Source organism: Cynocephalus volans, chromosome 14 (genome assembly GCF_027409185.1).
Source record: "Cynocephalus volans isolate mCynVol1 chromosome 14, mCynVol1.pri, whole genome shotgun sequence".
NCBI classification, from domain to species: domain Eukaryota; kingdom Metazoa; phylum Chordata; class Mammalia; order Dermoptera; family Cynocephalidae; genus Cynocephalus; species Cynocephalus volans.
In genome coordinates this window covers 51,471,135-51,493,275 of record NC_084473.1, presented here as the reverse complement: position 1 = coordinate 51,493,275, position 22,141 = coordinate 51,471,135, and the positions used below count along the sequence as shown (strand labels likewise).

General features: G+C 36.8%; 1 protein-coding gene across 1 annotated transcript in view; it reads right to left on the bottom strand.

Annotated features, from left to right (window-relative positions):
• Positions 1–22,141, bottom strand: part of EML6 (EMAP like 6) — a 264,754-nt gene that overhangs the window by 132,663 nt on the left and 109,950 nt on the right. Inside the window, exons 2-6 of the mRNA XM_063078051.1 lie at positions 19,190–19,349; positions 14,880–14,978; positions 11,287–11,355; positions 4,204–4,389; positions 2,509–2,644 (exon numbers count right to left, since the gene is read on the bottom strand). Coding sequence (XP_062934121.1) covers positions 2,509–2,644; positions 4,204–4,389; positions 11,287–11,355; positions 14,880–14,978; positions 19,190–19,349 — 650 coding nt within the window. The remainder of the gene's footprint in view (positions 1–2,508; positions 2,645–4,203; positions 4,390–11,286; positions 11,356–14,879; positions 14,979–19,189; positions 19,350–22,141) is intronic.

Genomic DNA, 22,141 nt, shown 5'->3' with positions numbered 1-22,141 from the left:
GCAGCGATTGCAAAATTTAAGAAGCAATGATCTATGGGCCTCATACTGAGCTGTCCCCTCTCCTCTCCCCTAGGAGCTCCTTCTTAACCTCCACCCCTTCTCATGACTCCCTTGGGCTTGAACTGAAACATGACCTACACCATCTCCTAAAAGCACAGCCCACCCCTCCTCTGAAATACAGGCTACTGTCCTACTAGTCATCCATCTAACACGCATGCCAATCCCTTCCTGATAAACTCCAAGCCCAGATGCCACAGGGCACGTTGGGCATGTCCAGTGAGGTGCAGGCCTGTTTCAGGTTCTGCCTGTCCAATGTGCACCACCTACATTGGCCTTGATCTTGGGGGTGGGGGGATCTCTTGAGACTGAAAGATGGAGGACGTTCTTGACTGTGCTCTTTTGACTCTGGGGACAGGAGTTGGGCATGGGGCTGGCCATGTGCAATCAATATAAGCCCCAGTCATATAGGTGCTCTTGAGAACCGGCCTTGAGAGCCAGGGTCAAGGATGCAATATCTGGTTGAGATGTATAGCAGGGTAAATTAATAATGCTTCTGTCCTGATCCGCATGCTTTAAAATGTATACCATAATTATGTGATACAATTTTTTGATGAGTTGAATAAAGTGACTGCCAAAAAGGGGTCATCATTTCTGGATGATGCTCCCCAACATTTAGCCAATTTATGGTCAATAGTCCCATCTAGCAACTTAACTCAGTTACCTAATTACATGTTTTACTCCTAGTTTACCTTGAAGAATACACCAAGAGGTTTCACGGTTCAAGGTCAAACGTTTTTGGCTGCTTTTCTAAGTGTTGTTTTTTATATACGTTTCTCTTATGGGTGCATGCTTATATCTGTTTGAAATGTTTTTCTGGATAAAGTCACATTGGCCCATGCTCTATGGCAGGGAACTTGAGGACCTTGAATGTTTCCTTGTCAATGCACTGAAGTGCACACCAAACTCTACAATTTCCTATGCCAACCCCTGTGCCTGGTATTCAGAAATGTATGCATATTGGAATCCTGATCTTCCATAAGAAGATAACAGCCCAGATTAGCTGACTGTAAATGTATTTTTTTGTACTAACAGATTCAAAAAGAAGCTGGCCTCCAGGTACAAATAGGAAGTACAATATCCAGCTCAATTCCCTGTTGTTCAATTTTTCAGAGAAGTTTGGTTGAAAACAACACTATTTAAGGAAGATGAGCCTGAAGAATATGTAGTCCGTGCCTTCTCTCAGTCCTCTGAAATCTACCTGAGGCCGGCAGAGTGTGTCACATGATTTGGCCTGTGAAGCAGCCTTTGTGGCAGCATTGCCATCAGCCCGCATTGAGGGCTTCTTTAAGGAATGACTGATGATAATAGCTCACATTTCAGGCCTTTTGAGGACTTTGGGCCTCCTGTCACAGGGCCCTCTCTTATAAGACTCTCAGGAAATTTCTCTCTCATCTCAGCATCAGGAAAGACTCCCCTTCACTTGAACAACTGGCAAGTTTTCATCTTGTGGATGCCACGACTCATGGCACTGAACACCCTCCCTCAGGTGCTGGCTGCAGGTGTCCAGAACCAGGTCTGGGGCCACCCCGTGGCAAGTGAACAGAACCTCTCCACCTGTCCTTAGTGTACTAACATCTCTGTGAGTTAGTCTTACCCTTCCTATTTACATTTTCCATGTTCATCTCTTACGAACATGGAAATCTTTTATCTGTAAAAAAGATAATATGCCTATCACGAGACTTTAAAAAGATGTATGTAAACTGCTTTGTGTTTTGATACACACACTCTGTATTTTGATACACACACTCTATGTATCATAACAATAGCTAACATTTATTGAGTGCCAAACACATGCCATGACTTATCCTAAGACTTTGCCAGTATATTTAAATCTCATGCAACTCTATAAGGTTTGTGCTACTATTATCTCCATTTTATAGATTAGGAAATAGAGGCCCAGAGATGTTAAGAAATTTGATCAAAGTCTCAAATCTGTCATAGGTAAAACATGAATTTGAACCCGGGCTCCCTGACTGAGCCCATGCCCATAACCTCTAGTACTATGGTAGCCATCACTTTAAAGCTATTTTTTTTTAATGATTTCTTTTTTAAAATTTTTCCTATAATTTATTTGTTTTAAGAGGCTGGGCACAGTCATATTTAGGGTGACCAACTTGTCCAGAACTTCTCAGTTTTTTCACTGGAAATCCTATCTCCTGAGAAACCTCAGTAGCTTTGCTATAACGTTTATCTTTGCTGCAGGACTGTAGCTGGTACAGACAGACACCTTTGTGCAAATCAGGAAAAGCGGTATTCATTCATTTCTAACACACTTTTGATTTTGTTTCAATATACTTATGTAACTGCTTTAAATCCTTTATAGCATAAGGTGAAGTACAGGAAAAAATACAAATACAAAACTTCATATCATATTTAACACTCAGATAAAAATACAGAACTTCACATATTTAACACTCTTAGGGTTATGGGTATTAATACATAAATTACCTTTATATCCCTGTTCTGTCTCCCTGAGATCAATTTTGGTTATTGGTTTGAAATCAGTGTCCCATAGTCGAATACACCCATCTCGCCCACCAGTGGCAAAGCCTTCTTCGCAAGCATACATGCTAAAGATTCCAGCCTGTTGATTAGAATAGGTAATACTCAATGCTGCAAACATTCTAAGTAGTCATCATAGATCAATCTTGATGATTAAAAAACATAGCAAAACAAAACAAAAATAAGAACAAACCCCTTGTTCTATATTGAAATCCTGACAATGGACCAGGTAGATATTTATAATATTCTTCTTCTCAGCTAAATTTAAAAAGAAGCCTAAGAACTACCAAAACAAATCAGTTCAAGTGCTTCTTTACCATTACTAAACTGATGGCAGATTGTGAAAAAACAATTTTTTTTCAGGAACACCTTGGTTAAAGCAGATATAGAAATCATAAATTATTTTATGTGACAACTGACACTTATAAAGAAAGGACAACTATGGAGGTGTTTCATATAAGTTCCTGCCCAAAGGTACAAAGGTACCTAAAACACATCTCTCAGCTCAAGAAGGCATCACCTGAGCCTAACTGAAAGGAAAAATAGCTTTTGTGTTAGCTTAAGTGTGGTTTGAAGATGCTTTTTTTCACATGTGAAATAGTTTCATATCTTAAAGATGCTCTTCCACAGGATAATATTTTACTTGGCTTGTTCAAAAGTGGTACAAGAATAAAATGATGACATAAGATCCAGTGTAAAGAGAAATTAGGTTACTAAGGCAGCTGCTTTTATGAATGAGGACAAATACTGACCTCTTAATTGCTCTAAGAGCTGTTTCATAATTAGTGAAGCCAAGAAAATTGGTCTGCAACTAACAAGACAATGAAAGGTCTAAAATTTCATAGCTCTTTTGATGAGAGTTGCTAAACTTATCTTCATGTTAAGTGTAATAGGGAATCAATTTGGAGGCAATAAGCTAAAGGTCTGTCAAGTTTCCAATAATATTTTTACCGAATTTCCATTCACTACAATAGGCTTTACCTTTCATATCATCTCCCCATTCCTCAGAGCATTTCCATTTTATCATCTGTAGATAGAACAATGTAACAATTTCCATATGTGTCAAAGGAGAGCAGAGTGGTAAGAAGGAAAGTTCGCCCTTGTTTTTACAGAGCAGACCATCCAGAGAGAGAAGGTTATCAATGGCTTCCGTTTGCACTTTAAAGCTGTGACGTTGACAGAGTGAGGAAAAATGTACCTCATCAACCAATGTAAAAGCAATAGTTGTCTACACCTTCCAATTTAAAGTATGGGCCATTGACCACCAGTAGCAACATTATCCCAGACCTACCAAGTCAGGATCTGCATTTTAACATGATCCCCAGGAAATTCGTGAGCATGTTAAAGTTTGAGAAGTGCTGGTCTGTAAGATGAAACTGATGACGAAATAGTTCTAGTCTTCTGTCAAACAATTGCTGACAAATGACATATTCAGCCAATCAGTTAAGGAAGGGCTAGTTAAGTTATTATGCTTTTGAAATATATTTTCTTGTAGGTGAGCAGACATAATTTGGGAAATCTTCATGAGCATTTCAGGAGTGTTCAGTGGACTCCTCTGATTCTAAAGCAATAGGGAAAAACACAGGGTATTGTGGTCTTATTTTATAAGTCATCCCCCAATTTCCATGCGGTAGTACTTACACTATGCGCTCCTTGAATGGTACGCACTAAATTGAGCCCTTTCCAGACATAGATGTCACCATTTAAAGCACCAGAGTAGGTGATGTCTTCTTTGGCACATGCAAGGCAAAGGATGGTCTGAAGATCTCCCGTTTTGCCAAATATCCCTCTTTTTGCAGTCAGGGCATTTCCACATAGTGTCCAAAACTAGAAAGTCACAAAATAGATCCAAAAAATAGAGTATTCTTATGCATTGCATTATTAGTATTTATGTTTCAGTACATTTTATATAATTTGTTATATCCAAACTATGCAAAAATAAGCTAACTAGTCTCGTTGTGACAGGAGAGAACCACACAACATTTTAGCCAACTAGTAGAAGCATGAAAAAAACCCATAATGATATTTTTAAAACCTTCAAAGTTCCCAAATCTCAAAACTTTGCTCACTGTTTAACATTGATTTAATAGAAAACATCAGTGTTCTCAGAGTTGGAATAAAGTGGACAGATAATGAATTTTTTTCCAAGTTTTTTGCCAAATTATAACACTAGTATAGGTTCACTGTAGAGAGCTTTACAAATACAGATAATAAAAAGGAAAATTGAAATGATCTACAACTTCCTGTTAGCATGTTGATATATCGTCTAGCCATTTTTAATTTACACATATATTTGAAAATAATTTCTAACTAAAAATGTTATAAAATCTTCACAGTAGAAATGTTATTACTTAGCAATGTTTCTAAATAGGAGTTGTACTTTCATATAGCCAGATAATCGACTAGGCTTTTCAATTTTAGTTGCATAGTTCATCATGTGGAAAACCATAAGCATAAAGCCTGAGCTATGTTAGAGGCAGCAGGGCCACTCCCATTGTTACACAGAAATGAGACATTTTGCTTTGACATAGTGTTTAACGCCATGTACTGGTATAACCTCATTTATATAGCCCCTCACAGTTTATAAAGGCTCTTTACACATATTAAGTTATCTGATCTTCATAATACCCTTGAGAATAGGCTAACACAGATATACTGAAAATATTGAAATCTTGATCTTTGCCTTGAGAACTTAAATCTAATGAAGAAAATACATGTGAAACAATGAGAAACCATTTTAAGGAGCATATTCAGACTATGCACAAGTGGCAAGGAAATTCAAAGATAGAGAACCAAGTTGAATTAAATGGAATAAGCGAGAGTAGGTCTTGAATCAGCGGTGAGGAAAAAATTGTATTTGGGTTCTAGAGAGCAGGATCAGATGAATCCACATGGCAGGAATGTGTAAGGAGAAAAAGAAAATAACCCTAATATTTTGTGCCTGCAGGAGAGGAAAAATGGTGGTCCTCTCCGAGTAGCTGGGTATTGGAGGAAGCAATTCTGGGACAGGTGCACCCCTGGGATGGCTGGGACTCAGGCAGCTGGGGAGGTAGTGGCAGGGGGCGGTTCTTTGGGGCTGCCTTAGCGATGCGGATATGTAACCATTTGAAGCACTACAGGATTTTCCTCTGAAAAGAGGAAAGTATCAATTCCGGTGGTGATTCATTTCTTTGGGCATTATTTTTATGAAAATGGGTAAAGTATGCATCAAAAAAAAAAAAAGAAAAGAAAAGAAAAGATCTGGGGAAAAGCTAGTTTGGTATAAGCTTTGGAAGACATTTAAGTTTTAACTCTGAACCTGGACAAACCATTAGACATAAATGATTACTGATTGTACTAACATGCCAAAGAACTAGCTGGTCATGGTGCTGCTTAAGGTGAATATTTTCATTCCTCATTACGTCTCCTCGTGCATGAAGATTAAAAGGAGAGTAATTGGGGCCGAGCCCGTGGCGCACTCGGTAGAGTGCTGCGCTGGGAGCGCGGCGACGCTCCCGCCGCGGGTTCGGATCCTATATAAGGATGACCAGTGCACTCACTGGCTGAGTGCCGGTCACGAAAAAACGGAAAAAAAAAAAAAAAAAGGAGAGTAATTGGTTTTGTCCTTTAACTTGCGACATGCAATTTCTAGCCTGAGTTAAATATTTCTAGATGGATAAACACTGAAAGTAGAGACCATTATCCCCAGACTTGATCTACACAAAGGTTTTCTGACAACAATCACCCAGTCAGATGGTATAATGCCCACGTGAAACATTCCAAATAATCAAATCCTTCCCTAAAAAGGCATACATACGTAGATGTGATGCCAAGATAAGTATGAGAGTTCCTGCAGAAAATGGCAAATACCTGAAACATATCTTCTTGAGAACCATTTCCTATTTGGAAAACAGTGGCAGTTGAGGGTAGCAACACATCATTAAATCCACATCAAATGAAGAGACATTGTTTATCTTGTCCAATCTCCATTAACAGATCGTAATGCAAATTTTGTTAGAACTGGCAGGTACCTTGAAGTTCATCTGGCTCTAGGTAATCTCCAAGGTCCCTTCTGCCTATGACTGGAGACAGGAGAAAGCTCAACAGTATCCACAAACCTGCCAGGCTCATTTGCTGTAAAACTAATGAAGCAGATTATACTCAACTGTTACCGTTTTTCAAGCAGTCATTTCAGATAATTGTAATTTGCCTGTTTGCCAAACACTGGGGATTTACAAAACCAGAAAATATTTCACCCTAGCTACAAAAATTTCACATAAAAATATTTTCTTGGAGTGCAAAGATTTTGCACTCAACTTCTGACTAGAATCATTCATTCAATGTTAAGGCAGGTTTTGGAAAAAAAAAAAAAGTAGAGAATACTGGAATTGGATGTAGAAAATAAGACAGTACTTTAAAAAGTCCATGGAAAGATTTATATTATCCTTTAATTCTATTTTTCCATGAACTTTTTGAAGTATCCTCATATAGATAGTGTAAATAATTCATTGATGCCTGCTTAAATTTGCTGTGAATTTTATTTCTAAACAAAATAAAGGATGGTTGGATGAACATTTGCAGATTTTTCCATTTGAAGTAAAAATGCTTGTTTTTGCTTAGGAAAAAATGCCTAAGTCTGCTAAAACAATGGACAAATTTAACAGGATAAGCGGCTCTTAGTGTTTTCAAATAAAGTTCCAGGATTTTATCTGTCTATACTTTTAGAATTAACTGATTAAAAGTTAGAGTTAACCAAGGATGGAAAGAAATAGGGAGGAATCTGAAGAAACCTATCAATTATGCAGCTAATCTAGTTAGAACCCAGTAAATGTATTATTTTAGGAGGAAAACTAAAGCCACCACAGATCATCAAAGAGATAATTTCTCAGTGGGAAGAGCTCTATAGAGGGAGCCAGAGGCTGACTTTAAATCTTATCTCTGTACCATTTTTTTGTGATCCTAGGAAATGGGGAAAGAAATTAACATTATTTTGCTCCTACTTGTTCCATATACTGTCTAGTGTAACTCTCTTAATAAACTCAGGATATGTGTGTGTGTATACACATACTTTTTTTTGGAGAGGAAGAAATTCAGCCTCAGAAAGATTAAATAGTTGGCCCAGAGTCAAGTAGAGGGAGACAGAATCAGGACTCAAAATCAAATAATCCCCTAGGTCTTGGCTTCCTCACTGTGGAAAGTGCAGGTTGGTCAATGGCTCCCAGGTTGGGCTTCCAGACTTCATCATGAGCACATGTTTCTTTGCTCATGGCTGAAAGAACTCAATGTTTCACTATATGTTACACTGATCAGATACTCATGTGGGCATATATCTCTGATTATTTTAAAAAGTTGCTAAGGGAACTATTATTTAATGGCTAGTTTATTTTGTGGCACAAATCTTTCAAAATACTGGTCCCCTTAGAAAGAAAACTATGAAAATAGGTTCTTCAGTGATGCAAACACTGGTAATCTTGGAATATATCATGAACCAAGGACCTTTCCAGCTCCCCAGTCCCATGACTCTATAGGTGACCAATGCCTCCCTATTGAGTCCTGAGAAGTAAATGCAACCATTCCCCTGGATTCTGCAGCCTCCCAAGCCCTTCCTACCAAAATCATCTACTCATCAAGGCTCAGCATGAATAGCATCCCCTTCCTGAAACATGCTTCTAACCAGTTGGGATCTCCCCTTATAAATAGAGGTTTTTGGTTTGGTCTTTCTTACAGAACGTTCTGTTTCAATGTTATAATTGCTAAACTTCAAGTAAATTGAAAATAGGGTCTGTTTTAGTATCTTCACAAAGTACAGACAACGGACAACAAATATTTATTAAAAGTAATGAGTTTTCCAGTCTTTCAGGTATGCTGTATAAAGCACAGGAGAAGGAGTCACTAACTGCCACTAAAGAAAAAAGTACCTGTTATGTCAGCAGACATTTTCTGAGGTTAAATATCAGGTCTTTGCACAAGGATCATAAAATGTTTATGAAGCCTTAAAGTGTTGGTAGGAAATCTTATATTTTGAGTAGCGAAACTTGTATGCTTTTTTGTCTTCTATTTTTTCATCATTTTTTATTTTGGAAGTGACCATAAAATAATTTTCAAACAAAGTCTACAAAGAAAAAGAATTTACTAAAATTTAGTTGTACATATTTGTAGGGTATAGTGTGTTGTTTGAACATATGCATATATTGTACAATGATTCACTTAGGGTGAACAGCATATCCATCCCCTGAACATTTATCTTTTCTTTGTGGTGATTATGGTCAAGATCCTCTTTTCAACTATTTAGGAATATGCAATATATTATTAGCTGTAGTCAGCCTAGAACGCCAGAACTTATTAAAAAGAAAAAAATTTTAAATTATCTGTCAACTTGCTAACCAGAGATAACTGTTTAACATTTGGGGACATCCTTCCAAAGTTTCCTACACAAAAATATACTTTACTTTTAAACTTAAAAAAAAGCCACAAATCTACTCCCCACCACCCAACAAGTATACTGTGAACTTCCCCACTTAAAATAGATCTTGAATATTTCCCATATCATTAAATAATCATCTAAAACATAACTTATAATGATTTACAGTATTTCCTCATATTGATATACCATATTTTATTTAACCCTCTGGGGGGTAGTTAGGTGGTTTCAGGTTTTCTCTTTGGTTTTATTCTCTAAGTTACTCAGCAATGAATCAGCTCTTGGCTCACACTTCTAACTAAATTTCTTTGGGATAAATTCCAAGATATGAAATTACTGGATCAAAGGGGATCAATATTTGTAAGGCTATTGATAGATTTTGCCAAATTTCTGGACTGAAAGACCATACCCATTTACCCCTCTACCAGCAAGGTTAGAGAGTGCTTATGCCCTGAAATCCCTGCCAACACTGGGTACATTTTAATCATAATTTTGATAGGTTGAAAATGTTTTGTTATTTTAAAATTTGTATTCCTTAATTATTAATGAGATTTAGCATCTTCATTTGCCTATTGGCCAAATGTTTTTATTTTTGTCAATTGTCTGTGTTTTTTGTCCATTCTACAGATTTGCTAGAGGTCTTTACATTTCAAGAACAACCCAGTATCTACTATGCTTGTTGCTTATACTTTGTTAGTTTGTGTTTTTTCTCTTTTGGGGGTTGGGGGGAGTTATACAGAATGCTTCAATATTTATATAGTTGAATTAATATTATAGTTTCTTTCTTTGCTTCTATATTTAGAAAGTGCTTTCTTCAACTTGAGAGCAGTTAAACATTTGCCTAAATATTCCTCTAGTTATTTTATATTTTAAAAAATATTTACCTCTTTAATTCATATCAGCTTTTAGTATACAGCATGAAGAAATAATACAACTTTTTCCCCAAATAAATAAATTGTTCTGGTGCCTTCTAGTTAGAGATGCTATTATTACATTCTAACTTGTCGTACATATTGAGGTCTATTTCTCAGTTTTTTGTGTTTATTTTTTTTTCATTTTTCCTTATCCCAGCCTTATGCCTTTAAATTATTTTAACTTCTAATGTGCATTAGTAAGTATATATTCCTCTTCATTATTCTGTATATTTAGTAGGTATATATATTTGGTAGGTATATGTTCCTCTTCATTCTTTTTTTATCCCAAAGTACTTATGCTTGATTTTTATACCTCCAGATTAATTTAGAATAATTTAAAGGGAAATTCTGTCAGGTAACAACAATAAAAGTAATAGATTTTTGTACCAAATTTGGAGAAATGAAACATTTGCAAATTTTAGCCGTCATGTCCAGAATCAAGATGGTCTCTCCCTTTGTTCAAGTATTTTTTACATGTCTTTGTAAAGTTTTGTAACATTCTTTAGATAAGTCTTGCCTATTTCTTGTTATATATATTTCCAAGCATTTTATCATCTGTCCCTTTCTAACCACTAAGTAGGAATAATGAGCAAGATCATGAAAAGCTAAAAGACAAACAAAAGAACTGGGAAATAGGAGGGGCTGGTTGGAGGAATAATACATATATCTACTCCATTCATTAAAAAATGCAGTATTTTTGTATTAGCAGAGATCCATGCATGCTCTATTCAAGAAGGAAGTCCTTGCACTCTTTTATTTGTGCACTTTAACTTATGTTATGGAAGAACCTGGGCCATATCCCAGGATTCATGAGAAATTTTTGCTATGCCAGAGGAAAGGATGTTGATGGTGTTGATATTGTTACTTGTGTAACAAAATAGAAGCAAATGTAGGCCTAGCCAGAATCAGATTCCTGCTGTATAGCCTAGAGGAAGACAGGTCTATAAAAACCAGTGGCCGAGGTAGGTTTGTACTATATATCCCTCTATTTCTATGTTGAACACAACATGGCACCTTTCTTCTAAGGGAACATATTTCAACATGTCAAAAAAGTTCTAACACCCAATACATGTAAATATTTGTTATGACGTAAAAACTTAATTCACAACGCAGCACTGTTAAAACACGCAATCCTAGAACTATCACAAGTCTTCAGGTTAGTACTTAACATAAAGTTTCCTTTTCAGCTGCCCGCTGATCACTTCACTTGATTGTCATTACTTTGCATTCTAAAAGCCCCAAGGGCTACTGTTAGCTTGCTTCAGTATCAGAGAAATGGGTAAGAGGGCTCTAAATATAAGGAAAAAATGTAAAGTCAAGCAGTTTCTCAACACCAAAATATATAAACACCTACAATTCTTTTCATAGAAGGTACCAAAAACATTATTTTAAAAAAAATAACTACTTTACCTTTATATGTTTTACTCCACAGCTCACCACTCTGTTTGGCTGATATGGATCCCAGGAAATATCAAAAATCTGTCCAAAAAAATTAAAAGTTGCTATGTTGATCATGTGATGTTTTCCCCTTCTTCCAGATACCAGTCCAATTGCCAAGACTCTGACCTAACACTTAGAACACAATGTTACTTGCACAGAATAAAAATGGAGGATTTGGCTCTGGAATAAGTCAGGAACTGGTAACACACACTTTATCACCTCTTGTCTACTCACTTTAGGCCTGAGTAGAGAGGTTAATCACAATCACTAAGAACTGGTATCATATTTTTAATTTTGTCCAACTAGGGTAAATAAACAAATTTTGGTGATTTAGGATAATTTTCGGATCAAATTTTCTATATTCTCCACAGTGCTAATAAAACTTTTTTTCAATAAAAATTAAAAGAATTATAAAATGTTTTATTTTACTAGGAAAAATTTTAATAGATAACTGCAAGGTGACACAGCCCTTATAGTCTGCTAACACCTGGTCAGTTAGAGCATAGGCCTCTAATTAGTGTCATTACTATATCAGTGCAAAGCACTCCAGCCCGAAGCCTGTTCCCGAAGCCCACAAGACATTTCTTTGATGCTTTGATGATAACAGTCATGTTCACTCTTTTCCTAGGAGAGGAATTTCACTGCTCAGTTCCCAGAGCAGAAAGGGGAGGTGGAGAAGAAGGGGAGAGCTGTTTAACCTGGGGGTGCTGATGTTAAGCTAGCCATGAGGCCTAATAATAACTACAATTCCATGTGGCTGATAGTCTCTAGTAATCATAGAACATAAGGCAGAGGCACTTATCTGACATTAAGCCCACCTAAAATAGTCCTTCAGGCCATCATTTTAATCTGACCCAAAAAACATATTTTCAATTCTCCAAGGAACTAAAAACATATTTTCTAGTATTGTCATTCTTTAAGAAGAGCTACCAGACAGTTTGCAGGGAGTTCTATTTCCATTTTGGAGACAGGGAAGAAAAGACTTTCTGTCAACTCAGAGAGTCAAACCACCTGCAGTGATTGTTTAAAATGCATATTTCCAGGGCCCATCTAAGACATTCTCATTTAGGGGGTCTGGAATCAAGTCCAAGCACCTGCGTTTTTAAACAGAGTTCTGGAAACTCTGATGCAGGTGGTCCATTGACCACAGACTGTGAAGTGCTACTAGAAAGGGAAAGACCAATTGTCAGGGCCAAAGTCTAGACCAAAGAAAGAAACTAGACCGTTAATTTCTCATCACATAGAAAGGAGAAATTATGGACTCAGAGCACTGAAGAAAAAGTACTTGATCCAAGTTTCCATTTTAGCTATTTAAGCTCAGGCAAGTCTCAGCATCCTAACCTTAACTTCATCTACTCTAAAATGGGTAACACCACCTCAGTTTTATGAGGTCAATTAAAATAATGTATGTGAAATCATTTTGCAAGCCATAAAACACTCATCATACAAATATAATGGATTAAATATTTTAGTCACTAAAATAATCTTGAAGATAATCTTGAAGGTAACCATAAGCAGCCAATAATTCATACGGCACCAAGGCATCAGTAATAAAGAGCAAAACGACATGTGATACAGATTATGGGGTGTGGGAGAACAACGATCTAAAGTATTTTATCAAAACACCCTTGGCTCTTAAAATTACAGACTTCTCACTAGTGTAGTGCTGCACTTTTTACAATCTACCCCTAACTGGAGAGTATAACAAAACAATAGGGCACAGTCATTGAAATCAGACAGGCAGGTTGCATGACATTCAGTAGTGTTAAAAGGAAAATTTTAGACAAATTAGGTTTAACAGACTTTAACTGAACAAAGAACTATTTGCAAATCAGCAGTCCTCAGAACCAAGAGAGGCTCAGAAAGCTCCACTCTGCAAACTGGGCAGGCAGTATTCACAGACAGAAAAAGGAAGTGATGTACAGAAACAGCTTGATTGGTTACAGCGTGGCATTTGCCTTATTTGATATGGTCTGATCAGTGGGCAGCCTGTGATTGGCTGAAGCTCGGCTGCTGTGATTGGCTGAGACTCAGCTATTTGTTACAAAAGCATACTCCTAAGTTAGGCTTTCAGTTTGTTTACTTACCAAGTTAAGTTGCAGTTCCTTACATAGAGACTCAGGGTATGGAGGCAGCCTCAGGCCAGATTTAGTTTAATAGTAGGAATTAAGCAACAATAAAAGCACTTTATATATAAGCCAGTGTGATTACATTAGATTATTTTTCTAAGTAAGGAGATTTTATTGGTTGAAAGTGTCCATAACTTTAGTTCAATAGGCCTAAAATTCTGACAAACAGTATATTAATTCAGGTAAGACAATATGAAATTATTCAGGAAAAAAGTGGTAATTGCAGAATAACAAAATATTACATGTGAGTTTGTTCTCAGTAGAGCTACGTATGGCATCACAACCATTTGTACTGGGTCTCAAGTCCAATATTTTGTGATAACTGGAAATTCACTTATTGATCCAGTTCAACTCACCGTACCCTATAAGATAGGATGGGATCACAGCCTAAGCAAAAAAAGTAACATCTAAAACTTCAGCATCACAAATATTTTCAACATAAATAGTTCATTAAGTACTAAGTTAATATCAATTAAATTAGAATCCCTGAGTGTACAGCCACTATGCTGTAAAATCTCTCTAGAGGATTCTATGTACAGCCAGGGTTGGGAAACATTGGACCAGAGAGGGCTCTTCCAACACTTACGTTCTATTGCTTGTCACTTCTGGGCTTACTGAAGGCTTGATCCTGGAGGAGAATTTGCAATAACTCTGTGATCCCCTTACAACTACAAATCTCCATAGATGAATGTAATATTCATATAAACTTTTTCAGAGTTCATACTAAGAGACGGTAAATTTAATTTAATTAATGTTTAATTAGGGCCTCATTCTACATGGACACTTACATTGTGCAGAAATACCTTGAATTCCTAATTGTAAGATGCAAATTCACTTCTTTTAAACTAGAGAATCAAGACAATAAAGGGTCAAAATAATTATGCAAGACACTGGAGAAATAAATTTCTGATCAGCTTCATTCCTATCTTGCCAGCTATTGACTATAGAAAATTATTTCTGATCACACTTCAACATGAATGATAAGCAGGCCACAATTTACATTCAACATTCTCAAATGTAACAAAGAATCACAAAGTTGTCATTATATTCATTTGAAATTAAAATGCATACCTGTGTAATCATATTTTGTATTTTCTAACAACTATTTCCATTTCTAATGAATATATATCTAAACTATACATATAATTTCAAATTTGATTCTATTTTGATTTTATGAAGAAGCCAAATCCCAGCATCAAAAATTTGCTTTGCCTATGAAAAGCAGTAAAAATTCAAATATCACCAGAAGTAATCATGCCAACACTGTTAGCTATTAATCATGAATTAATAAAAGACATGGTACAAGTTGAATATATAGGGAAAAAGTTCTACACATGGCAAATTTACTTTTAAAAATATAAGTGTGAGAAACAATATCACAATTTCCCCACAGTTCATCACAGATCTACATAGCTCGATCCAACAAGGTCTTACCCGATCAGAATGGCCAGTAGCTGAAGCAAGGAGTTTTCCTTTCCTCCAGTCCCAAATGCAGACTGTGTTTTTGGCATCCAATCCCACAGAGGCTAAGCGCTAAGAATAAGAATAATTTAATGTATGAAAATGATGGGAAGATTTCCTATTATTCATACTTTCTTTCAACAAGTAGTTACTGATTATCTATTATGGGCTTGGCATTGAATTTCTTATGAACCAACTGGTTTCTCAAAATCCATTTAAAATACAAAACTAAAGATATCACAATAGATGACTTCCATTAGTACAGTCAGTCCTCCATATCCACAGGTTCCATAGCTATGGATTCAACCAACCATGCATCAAAAGAATTTAAAAAAAAAAAAAAAAAAATACAATAAAAAAATACAAATTTTAAAATACAACTGTTTACGTAGTATTCATTGTATTAGTTATTTTAAGTAATCTAGAGGTGATTTAAAGTAAATGGGAGGATGTACATGGGTTATATGCAAATACTACATATTTATATTCATTTTATATCAGGGACTTGAGCAGCTGTAGATTTTGGTATCTGAGGGGGTCCTGGAACCAATCCCCTGCAGATATTGAGTGATATCGTCTAGATATGTTTGTCCCCACAAAGTTCATGTTGAAATTTGATACCTAATGTGACAGTATTGGGAGGTGATTGGGTCATAGAGGTGGATCCCTTATGAATAGATTAGTGAGGTGAGGTGGGGTGGGATCTTGCAGGAATAAATGAGTTTTGGTGAGAACTGGTTGTTAAAAGGAGCCTGGCACTGCCCCCTCCTCCCCACCTGCTGCTTGTTTCCTTGCTTATCATGTGACATCTGCCAGCTGCCCTGCTGCCTTCCACCATGAGTGGAAACAGCCTGAGGCCCAGGCCAGGTGCAGCTCCCCCGAGTCTTAAGCCAAATAAACTTGTTTTCTTTATAAAGTATCAGTCTCAGGTATGTTAAGAGCAACACAAAACAGACTAACACACTGAGGGATAACTATATATGTTGCAATTTCAAACACCTAAAAGCTACAGCTCATTTGTTCTTTTTAAACATAGGAGAAACATGTGCAAACTCTCATGAAGTCTGATAAATCAGCGGAAATCATAGGAACAGAACTTGCAGGCAGAGTTTAAAATTAACTTAAATTTTTAATTTAAAATCTTAATGTGAGATTCAAGACATCATAGGATTTTATAGCCTAAAAGCTTTTTTACCAAACTGCTAAAGTGAAAGGGTTTGACAAACACATAGAGAAGAAATCCAATACATGAACACTGTTTTTCATTCTTGATTCTCCATAATTTCACAAACATTTAGAGTAACTGAAGAAGGATATATAATTTTAGTAAAAGTAATATGGTCCTCCATCTTCCAGTCTAAATTCTTTGGGTTCAGATCAGAACTCATCCTCAAAGGGAAAAGAAAATTCAACACATACAATTATACGTAAGGGAACTTCAAAAAGTTCATGAAAAAATTGACTTAAAATACAATATAAATCTTCCCATGAACTTTTTGAAGACCCCTCATACAAATGTCAAAAACACATAGTAAGAACATCAAAATCAGAGACTGTTGCAGGATACCACTTATAAGGAGAAAGCATGTTACAGATGTCTGGACTAGGACTAAGTAGATTTGGCTTCTCTCTTGACTGTATAAGTTGCCAGACATGAAACTTCGAGAAATTAACCCCCATAAATCTCAGTTTTCTTATTTGTAAAATGTACTTAAAAATATTTGTTCTTTCTACCTTGTAGGATACTTGTGTGGGTCAAGGGAAATAATATAATCAAAGTGTTTGGAACACATAGTATTACCCAAGTATGAGAGTATCTGAGGTTATGTACATCACTGAATATGTTCGAGAATATGTGTGTGTACACACACACGCATGTGCACAATCTGCAGTGTGTATGGGGCAACAAATAGCCGTGTATGGCCAAACGTGTACACTGTTTAAACCTGAATAATCCCAGCATAACTTCACTAAAGATGCTTCCATTAGACATATTTAGAGTAAAAAGCATAGTTGGCGGTTTTTAAATATGCACTTAAAAAAGGAGGGTTTTGCTGTAACTTTTAATAAAGTGTTCTAGCAATGGAAATGATTATAAGACATGGTTGTAATTTTATCCATACAAAAATTCAAGTGGGTGAATTACATTCCGTTTTTTTAATAGAAAAAAGCAATTAACATAAACATGGGCACTAAAGTAAAACCCATATTTCTTGATTGACAAAAAGCCAAAAGAAATATATTTTGTTCATTTGTAGTGACAGGCCCCACAGCTACCTGAAAAGCATTTCTATTGCCTTTTGTTGATTGTGAGGTGATGGGCCATTTGTCATTTTCTAAATATCAGTCGATTCCAGTGAACTCTGCCCAGGGAATAAGGCAAACCTGAAGCAATAGACATCAACAAGCCATGAAATTCATCATAGCAAACAAATAGGAGGTCGTTTTTCTCAACTGACAGTTAAGTACCATGCAGTCCACCCCCACCCTTAAAACTGGAACCTAAAGGAGAATAGCTAAAATTCTAACATGAAAGAACATGGGCAAAACACCAAAAGTTAAAGCCGGATTTCCCTGTTATATTACATTTTCTTGTGACACTTTAGAATAAATTTGGATAATGATGCCTGCTCAAATAACACAATTGCATCAGGGAATATGCATATAAGTACACATATAAACACATATTTATTTATACTTGTACATGCACATACATTCTGACACACTCATTCAGTTAAATCAGGAAGTCAATAAAACTATAAACTTGAACAAATATCACTATCTAGCTATTTCTCTTTAGACACAGATATACAATGGAATGTATGCATTATCCTGACTAAATTGAATAAGATTACGTAGAAAAATCAAAAACACATATACCAGGGGTCTACATATGTAATAAATCTAGTTCTAGAAAGAAAAATAGCTAATCATCAATGCTCTCTCAAAACAGCATAAAATACCAAGTAAATAATTATTTAAACCAGGTCAATTCCTATAATCTACTGAATTTCCCACAAACTGGCTGATCCTCTACAAATACTTTTTACAGATCTTTCCAAGTCACCAACTTGGAGAATTAACTCTGAAATTTGCCAAAAATTGAATTGGAGGAATTAACTGACAGAAATATGGAGAGTGAAAGAGGTAGAGTAAGGGTGGCACAGGAACAGGGAGAAGGTTGGGGAGAAAAGGCACAGCCTTATTGAGGAGGTGAATGCAGTGGAGCCAGGAATGACCCCTCTACGTTCCCACTCACTTTTCTAGAACAAGTGTTGCTGTAGGTCAAAGGAAGAAATGAATTGCTGTGGGGATTGGGAAGGCTTCATGAAGACCTTTGAAGTGTCTTCAAACCTGAGTCAGTTTGAGGGGCACAGAGAGTGAGTAGGGCACTTCAGGTGAGAAGGACAGCATGAGAAAGCACCTGGAGGTGCAGAAGTGCAAGGTCTGCTGGAGGAATCTTCCTAACTTGCTCAATTTGACCACAAGGGGATGGTGGAGATAAAGCTAGAAAAGTTGGTTAGCCCCGAATACCTCTGCAGGTGGACTTCAACCAAGGTTTGTTGGTTTCAAACAATGCCTTGACATTTGTTTTAGTTGGTGAAATGCATGAGCAAGAAATTGACTGTGGGGAGACTAGTTAAGAGGTTACTTAAACTAAGTCAGACATGGCACTGAGTTGGAATTTAAAGGACAGTGGCAGAGAAAGTGGAACACAGAAGATGAATGTCAGAGTTATTGTTGTGAAACTTATAAATACGTAGGAATCAGTGACTGCTTGAATTGGGAGGGGATAGGGAGAAGAAGGAATTAGAAGTGACCTCAAAGTAGAGTCAAAGAGAGTCTCCTCAGTAGCTTATTAGGAGGTGATGTTATCTTCTGAAAGCAAGGGGTACTAATGAAATGCTCAGGGCGTGGGGTTTGTTAAAAAGGCTTGGTCCACCCTTATTCCAAATAGGAAGCTAACAGTGGACAACAAAGAGGAATTGCTGAGCCATGGTGGACTACAGTAGAACTCATGATCAGCATGAATTCATGACTTCTTTTACAGAGGCTTTTTGAGCCAGATGGAGACTGGGAGAACCAAAACCAGGGCTATCCAGACCTGGATTTTAGTACCCCAAGCTTGGAAAAGGGTCAAACAAGTGAAAAATTCTAGGAGGCTACCAAGGGGAGCCAGCAAGTGCTGATGGACTTTCTGAGCCTATTGGCTATTTTCACTATAATTTTAGATGGATTATGATAAGTCATTAAAGAAATGGAATAAGAAATGGAATACACACCTGTCCATCTGAGTCGAAAGCCAGGCAGGCGACTCCATGTGTATGGACATCTTTAAGAATAGACACAGTCTGGATGTTATAGGAATCCCATATGCATACATATGGCTCCTTCCCGACTTGACCAGTTGCAACGAGAGTTTTGTCTGGATGTAAGGCAAGGCTGAAAGAGAAAAATGCCTCTTTTCATATCTTGCAATTGAACAAAGAAAACACTGATCATCTTTTATCCAAACTTGTTTCTCATTTTAATAATTTAACAAGAGGATCTCAAGAGAAAGAATCTGAACTGTCTTCAAAGTAGTTAATTACCTGATTGGTCTAAATTAAAATGTTTAACTTTGGCAAAGAGGCTTAGCACAGTTTGACAATTTCATCTGGTCTTACCCACTGGTTACCTTGAAAATCAGACAATATGATTGTAATTCTCCAACTAGAAAGTTTTCTACATGGCTCTGTAATTGCTTTATATTGTGATATTTACTTACTGATTTTCAAAATATTACTCAGCTTTCAAGCTAGCTTTAGACTTTAATTGGGGGAAAAAAGCTGTTGCTAGGAGAGAGTTCACGTCTCAGAATTAAACATGCTTGCAGAAGATTTTGATACCATCTTCATTAGGATTTCAAAGCATGGAGGGGTCCTAGAGTCAAGTGCTGTTTCTGTTGCCATAGATTATATATTTTAAATGAAAATTTTTATTTTACATAAGTCACTGTGACACCAAGAGACCTGCAAATTACTGTGCTTACAGTTTGTGTAGCAATTTTTCTCTGTAGTCCAATCAAAATAAAATTTTGTCAAATTCCAACTAGTATTTCAAGGATTCTATAGCAGTCAAGAGGAAGAAGTATTATTACTCCTAGATAAGAAATAACCCTAATGTTTAAAATTCATTGTGCAAAGAAGCTGTTCCTTTCTGAAAAGGGGTGCTGGGAATTTAAAACAAACAATAGAACACATTACCTATATGGAAAACTAGGTTATTGGTGTAAACTTCTGTTTACATCATAAGCAGAAGTAGAATTTTTTTTTCCATTTCCATTTTCAGGATGGCATTAATAAGTGTATATGTCCTGGAACCAGACACCTGGATTTGCATATTGGCTGCCCCTTACTACCTCTGGTTCTCTGAATAAATTACTTGATCTCTTTTGCCTAAGTTTCTTCATCTATAAAATGGAGATGATATATAAAAATGGGTGATATAATGAATCTAGAGCACTTAGCACAGTAACTGGCATAGAGTGAGCACTCGATACAAGTTTCACTGTCATTATTCACATAACTGGCATTATGTGGATACAACCAAAATATGCATGTCCGTGTGGGTACAGTGTGCTTTCCCAAAATATAAACTACTTTAAATGCGAGTTGACCATCTAACAAGTGCTTGCTGGGAAATATATCTCAGGAACCTTTCTAAGGAAGTAATATAAAAAGATAACCCATGTAAAAGGGTAGCTTTTTCACAACAAGTAAATACTAGAGGCTTTAAAACTTTTTAAGGTTGTAGAACACTTTAGCATTCAGAGCTGATGGTAGATGATCAACAAGGTATAAAAGAACCCTTCCAATCTCAGTTTTGTTGGGATATACCTAGTATTTGATAGTATCTAGATGTCCCTGAAAAATGTTAAGATTATGGTACGCCATGTTTGTTTCATTAAACTAAGTGGATGGAAGCAGTCTGTGAAGACCCTATCTATGAAAAACTGGTATATTTTAGTTCATTCATTCATTCACTCAAACACTTATTTAAGGACCTGTGATATACAGCAGTACAGATACATAAACAGAAAATACACTGCCTTTCAAGGAGCTCACTTTAAGAAGAATAGACTTGTTAACAAATAATTACGAAATGTCAACATATACACACAGTGACACAGAAAGATGGTAGACGGAGTGACCAGCTGCCCAGGACACTAGGTAAGACTGAGTTTATGTGAAAGACAAGGTGCAAAGGGCATTCATGTGAAAAGACAATGTCCACAGTTAAAGTCTTGTAGAGAATGGCATAAAATGAGATGGGTCAGGCAGGGTCTGCTCCTGAAAGCCCTTTTAGCCATGCCAGGAAGTTAGGGTACCACTGACAATTATTAAAAGGATACAACGTGAACAGTTTCATAGTTTGAGAAGGTAACCATAGTAGCAGTGAGATACAGTGGGAAGGATAGGTCTGTGAGGGGTGTTAGCAGGAGAGGCAAGGAGGCCAGGAAGGAACTAGGTGAGAGATAGTGAGGTAAGACAAGTGTAGAGGGGATGGAGAGGATGAGTCAAGAGTTATTTAAGGGAGAGAGAAGACTTAGAATGTTTGGGGCCAAGGAGAAGCTTGCGCATGTTAAAGTTGACAGAAGTTTTAGTTTCAAGCCTGTAAGCCTGATCCTGGGAAAAGATGGTCTTAACTCCACCCAATTTTTAGCGGGAAAAATCAAGGAGACTCCTCAGGTTAGCACCATGCTGGAGTAAGGGCTATGAAAGAAAAGGATTTGACTAGAATGTATGCTGCATGAGGACAGGGGCTGTCTTCCGTCACTATAAACACAGTTCCTGGAACATCACATGACAGAGTAAGCATCAACAAAATGCTTCCTGACGTGAGTGAATGATGCCAACGATTCTGGTGGCCTCATTGCCTCTCCCGCTGCTACAGGCAATAGGTTCTACCCAGGCACTAGAAAATGGAGAGAAATGAGCGTACTTCTCCTGGATGGTCAGAGATACTTTCAAGAGACCTAAATTAAACTCTTTTGCTATGATCACAGCTTCTATTTAAAAATGCTCGAGATATTTGGTAGATTGCTGGGATTCTGAAGCACCCAGAATTTTTTTTTTAATTTTCTTACTTTTTTACATTCTATGATGTTATTGCAGAGCAGTTAGGAGGGAGGGAAATATGATGGAAGAAAGAAGAAGGAGGAGGGGCAGGATTGAGGCCTGTGGCATCCCCCT